This window comes from Eptesicus fuscus, chromosome 13, assembly GCF_027574615.1.
Source record: "Eptesicus fuscus isolate TK198812 chromosome 13, DD_ASM_mEF_20220401, whole genome shotgun sequence".
Classification (NCBI taxonomy): domain Eukaryota; kingdom Metazoa; phylum Chordata; class Mammalia; order Chiroptera; family Vespertilionidae; genus Eptesicus; species Eptesicus fuscus.
In genome coordinates, this window is record NC_072485.1 from 77,829,757 (window position 1) to 77,835,756 (window position 6,000).

A 6,000-nucleotide genomic window follows, 5' to 3' on the forward strand; every position below is an offset into this window, starting at 1 on the left:
CGTATGCTCTCCCCATACACTGGAATATTACTCAGACGTAAAGAGGAATGGCATTCCCACACACGCCACAACTCGGGTGAACCTCGACAACATCACCAACAGAAATAAGCCGGACACAAAGGACAAACAGTGTGTGACTCCACTAATGTGTGGTACCTAGAACAGGCTCATTCAAAGACACAGGAAAGTGATGTCTCCAGAGCAACCTCCCAGGGGGTCCAGGCAAGAGAGGACAGAGGGCCAGAGGACGCCTGATCTGGGCACAGACTGATCACAACCTGAGGTTCCAGTGCCTCGTGGCTGCTGGCACTTTGTGAGCTTGAGGCCCACGCTCCCTGGGCAGGGCGAGCCCGTGGGTGCCAGCCGAGAGCTAAGTCCCCTACCAAGCGACAGTCAATCCGGGACAAATCGGAAACCAGAGGCCAGCCCGGGGGGCTGCACAGATCATGGGGCTGCTTCAGGCTCAAGTCCAGGCAGAACCGATGTGGGCAAGGATGTGCCCTGGTTGGCACACGCCCCACACAGCTTAGGGGCACAGAGTCCCCCACTTACCCGGGGAAGGACCAACAGCCAGGCCTGCTCCCAGCTGCGCTTGGGCCTGGACTGGAGCTGCCAGCCACCCCGCAGGGCAAACCGGCACCAGAAACAGACCCCCATCACCTTTCACTACCTCCAGGCCCCCAGCTGGGCAAGGGTGTTAGGACCTGCACTCCTGGGCACTTCTGAAAGGAAATCTGGAGGCCTAGGGCAGGGCTCTCAAATCCTTCCCATGGTGGCCTGTCTTGAGGGAACAGCTTCCCGCTACCTCCTGACACTGGCTCCCTGAACCCCGCCAGGGCCCTGCAAGGCAGAGCCAGGGTCCCCATTTTGCAAACGAGGAAACCAAAGCTGAGAGCTAGCAAACGACTTTCCAAAACTGAAGAGAAAGCCCCGAGCAGCCAGGCCCGGAGGCGGGACCCCGGGCCGCTCCCCGTGCGAAGCAGCTGCCTCCGCGTGTCAGCGCCGGGGCTGCGCGGTCCCCAGGACGCCCCACGGGACCTGTCTCCAGCAGACACAACACCACGCTCTGAGCCAACCTGTCAGCAGGCCCTGCAGGTGAGGGCTGGACACAGCCCCTGGCTCCCATCACAGCCTCCCATTTTGGGAGCATTCGTGGCGGTAGGAGAGGCCTCACAGGCCCAGTTTCTCTCAGGGCTCCTGTCACACTGACCAGAGACCCTCCCTGGAGGCCAGCACCGGCCCTCAGCTTGACCCCTCGGTTTCCTTCACCATCAGCTGTCACGTCTCTGAATCAAGGCAGGAGGATCTAAGGACTAATTTGCCCAGGTCCTGGCCCAGCTTAAAGCAGCTCTCACCGTCCCAGCCCCATGCGGACACCACGGCCCCCAGCCCACACCCAACAACATCACCCGTCGGCGGGCGAGGGACAGCAAGATGTGCTCTGCCCACACAATGGGAGATCGCTCGGCCACGACAAGGAATGAGGCGCTGACATGTGCTCCCAGGTGGCTGAACCCCGAAACCCTGACACTGAAGAGGAAAAGCCGGCCAGAAAGACCACACCGTATGATTCCATGGACACGGAAAGTTCAGGCCAGGCAACTCCATGGAGACAGAACGCGGACTGGCTGCCGAGGGAACGGGGAGGTGCTGTCTGACGGTACCGAGGCTTATTTCGGGGCGCTGAAATGTCTTGTGAGTTGACAGAAATGGTGGTTATTCATACAACACTGTGATTATACTAAATGCCTCCGAATTTAAAATAATTACTTTTATGTGTACTTCATCTCAACTTAAAAAAAAAAAAAAAAAAGGTCCATTCAACACCTTTCACCTAGGACAGATCTGACTCCAGCCTGCGTTTCCTATCCCCCCCACCCACCCCCTTGACCAAAGCCTTCCGAAAGCTTCCATCGCCTTCTGGCACCCATCCAGATTCTGCAGTGTGATCCGGCCTTTCTCAATGAAGAACCCCTGGTCCGTGAGGGGGAGGCCCCCGGCCCAGCTCTCTCCCAGCTCCACAGTCAGGAACAGCTGGCAGCACAGACTGGGCCTCACCGCCCTTCTATCCTATTCTATCCCAACACTTCACACAAATGCCCAAGAGTAACACCAACCACAGTAGAAGCTGATCCAATGCCAGGCTGCTATTCCACTGCATCCATGGTAGGAAGTATTATTATGCCCATTTTACAGAAGAGAAAACTGAGTCACACAAGGCTCCCCCCCCTCCCAAAGCAAGTAGCAAGACCCTGGACCACTCAGGGTCCTTGTCCTTGCTATTAACCACCCCGAGACATCCCACTTGGTGTCAGCGATAAACAAGTCAGACAGCAGACAAGACATCCAAGGTCACACACAGAAGAAAAACCCAGAGTGTATAACAACAACTTCCAAACCTTCCAGGCAAGACCAAGGCCCCTGTTATACAACAGGAGCTGCATGCGGCTCTGCCACCACCAGTCCCTCATGTGGGACAGGGATGGTGCTCAGGGTTTCACATGTGGCATTTAACGCTCCCAAACGCGCAGAATCGGGGGGGGGGGGGGGAGGGGGAGACCAGATGAGGACATTGAACACACAGAAGCTAAGTGAGTCGTCCAAAGTCAACCAGCTGCTGAGCACATACACCAGGCTGGTCTGACCCCAGGCCCCTGCTCAGCCCCGGCGAGCCGCCCCTGCCAGCAGGAGTCCTGCATGCTGAGTCCTCACCTAACTGTACCCCCCTCCCCAACCAGTGTGCAAACGCTGCTACATGCCTGAGCAGTGAGACAGTGCGGCTGAAATTAGACGGGTTCCAAATAGGACAGGATCTCCACAGCAAGCGCTGGACCATATGGATGAACTGGGTACATTCTTGGGTCCAAACAGGAGGGTGACAGGCACGCGGGCCCCGATCTGGAAAGGACGTTTGCTGGGAAGATTCTCTCTGCGGACTCCACGCACCATTTAGTTAATGCCCACTAGCCTGTCCCTCCCAATGGCCAGGCCCTGGGCGTCTGCAGTAACCTCCCTGGGGGGTCCTGGGCAGGCCCAGCCTGGAGTGAGTGCTGTGGGGCCTGAGGGGAGCCGCCTTGGGCCATTCCCAGCAAGGAAACCAGGAGAACAAAGGCACTCCAGTGGGCTCAGAGCTTCCCATTGCAACAGGAAGCAATCAGGAAAAATAATTAGCTACCAACTGACTGGTTTCACTCTGGACGCAGGCATAAATCGAGCCCAGGAATCAGGGACATACCCCATCGGAGGCAGTCCCAGCGGTTCTGCAGATGCCGCCTGGTCCTTCCATTTTAGGCCTGGGTCACCCCGCCGGCCGCGCTCTGAAAACCTCATGCTCATGTACTCCCTAATGGTAAAATAATCAACTCTATTTCTGCCTCACATACAACTGAGCTCCACAGATGTGACTCTTCTCCTCGGGGGCTTGAACCGCACAACGGCAGGCATATGCCTCCAGCAACGTCACCCCAAAAGCTACAGGAAGTCCAAATCTGCAATGAAGTGCAAAGCAACAGAGCCGGCTGAGAAACCCCACCTTTAAAACAAACATCTTCCCCAAAAAAATCCTTTTGCCTCCGTGATCCAGGCATTTCCGGAAAGAAGAGGAGCAGCGTTGGCCTGAACGCCCCAGATACCGCCGTGGTTTGGTCGTCACCTTGTTTTGCTAGGATCAGACACGGCCGAGAAGCGTGAAAACACTCCTGAGAGAGACCAATTGGGGTGAAACCGCCGACAGTCTGTAGGCTTGGACTGGGGGGGCAGGAGGACTAGAGGAAACCATCCCTTCTCGGTCCCCCCCAAACCTCAATGTAGGGGCCGCAGCTCTGGGAATGTGACCACAGAGCCAGGCCAGGACACCTCCCTGCAATGTCCACCCTGGAAATATTCAGGGAGACAGCTGTTTGCCTTCAAGAGGCCCAGACAAAGGAACCCAAGGTCCCCCCCCCAAAAAAAAAAAAAAAAAGCTGCCACCAGCAAAACGGGACTCGCTGGCCGTGCCCACTGGCCCTGCCACACTCCAGAAAAACAACACTCGCGTCTGAGGATAATGATTTAGGTAGCGAGAGACTTGCTTCAAAAACCACATGGCAATCTCCAAATTAAAAGAACATGTGTAGCGTTTCACAGGCGCTTAGGTTGCCTAAGCCCTCCTGACCTCAACTCCACCCCTTGGGACACCGAAAGTTGCAGAGGAAGATTCCCGGCCCTCGGTCTCCCCACGGGTGTGCACCACCGAGGCTCGAGCTCGCGGCCCCGCCACGCCGCGCTCTGGAACCCCGTCCTCCGCGGCGGCCCCACGCCGCCGGCCCCTCGGATGCCACTGTTTGGGGCCCCGGAGGCGGCCAGCCGGGTCCTGGCGGCACCTGGCAGGTGTCAGTCGGTTAGAAAACCGACAGCAACACAGATGAAAGGCCAGCGCGACGGGCCAGGCCGCCCGCGCGGGTCTCAGAACTTTCTCTGCAACTTAAATCAGTTCTCGGAGCTCGCAGGCCGGCCGCGCGGCCATCGGAAGCAGGCTCGCCAGAGTTCCCGGCGCAGGGCGGCCAGGCCTGGCTCCGGCCGAGAGTCCTCGCTCGGCGCCGGCCCGGGGGCCGGGGTCCCCAGGTCCCAGCGCGGCCTCGCCCGCCGGCTCCACGCGGGCGCACTGCCGAGCGCGCCCGGGGCCCGGGCAGGTGAGGGCCCGCCCGCGCCGCACCTGGCAGGGACGGCGCCGCCCGCGCACCCTGCCCGCCGCCCCAGGACGCTCGGGACCGGGCCCTGCGTCCCCGGAGGGGCCCGGACGGTGGAGACAAAGGGCCGCGCGCGGCACCCAGGCGGCGGGGGCGACGGGGGGCGGCGGGGACCCGCGGCGCGCGCCCCAACTCGTCCCCAACTTGCAAAGTCGCTACCGCGCGCCGCGCACTTGGCCGCGGGCCGGGCCGCCCGAGACGCCTGGGCTCCCAGGCCATTGTCCCCGCGCCCCGCGCCCACCTACCCGCGGCGGGGGCCAGGCTGCAGCACAGCGCGAGCAGCAGCAGAGGCGGCGGCGGCGGCGGCCGGGGCGGCGCCGCCTCCATGTTGTCCGGGGCCGGCGGGCCCGCGCCGCGCTCACTCAGGCTCCATGGCGCGGCGCGGCGGCTCCTCGCGCGGCTCCCGGCGCCTGCCGCCTCCCCCTCGGGCGCCGCGGACCAGGACGACGGGGGAGGAGGGAGGAGGAGCGGGAGCGGAAGCCGCGCCGCGTCTCCGCCCCCCGCCGCTGCCGCCGCCGCCGCCCCCGCCCGCGCCCCCCGCGCGAGCCGCGCCCTCCCGCGGGCGCCCCCCGGAGCCGGCCTGCGGCGAGGCTGCCGCTGCGCGCTGTCCCCGCGGGCCTCCCCGCGCCCCCCGCCTCCCCTGGGGCTGCCGGGGCACCTCGGGGCGCGGGTTGGACTACGGGCTTCCACCCCGTGGGGGCCGGGGGCCCATCAAGTCCCGGAAGCAGGTGTGTCACCTGTAGGGTTGCCAAGACCTGGCCTTTACCGATGGGTAAACTGAGGCACGGGGGCGGGGCGTGGGGAGGGGTGTTGTCCGAGGCACATGGTGAGGCAGTTTGGGGGCTGTGAGTCAGGGGCTCCCGGAACAAGGTCTGTGCGCTTTCCCACGACCGCAGCGACCGCAGCCACCGCGGCGGCCCCCACCTGTTGGCACTGGTGAGGGCGCCCGGGAGGGCAGAGTGCAGAGTAACAGAAGTAGCTGATGGAGACAGGCAGGAGCTGCACGGGCTGCCACTGGAGTGGGCTTGGGGTTTTATTTTTATTTTTATTTTATTTTTTGTTGATCAGGGAGATGAATAGAGAGGCAGAAACATCAATGATGAGAGGGAATCATTGATTGGCTGCCTCCTGCACGTTGGACCGATCCCGCAACCCAGGCATGTGCCCTTGACCAGAATTGAACCTGAGACCCTTCCGTCCATTATCCACTGAGCCAAACCGGCTAGGGCTTGAGGTGTTATTTTTAAACTAAATGCCCTCTACATGCTTATGA

General features: G+C 61.5%; 1 protein-coding gene across 2 annotated transcripts in view; it reads right to left on the bottom strand.

The window, feature by feature from the left end:
- The window catches only part of LRP5 (LDL receptor related protein 5), a 78,410-nt gene extending 73,275 nt beyond the window's left edge, over positions 1-5,135 (bottom strand). For both annotated transcript variants that reach the window (XM_054724911.1, XM_054724910.1), the window contains exon 1: positions 4,973-5,135. In XM_054724911.1, the coding sequence (XP_054580886.1) occupies positions 4,973-5,054 (82 nt within the window). In that variant the 5' untranslated portion in view covers positions 5,055-5,135. The remainder of the gene's footprint in view (positions 1-4,972) is intronic.
- Positions 5,136-6,000: the final 865 nt, after the last annotated feature.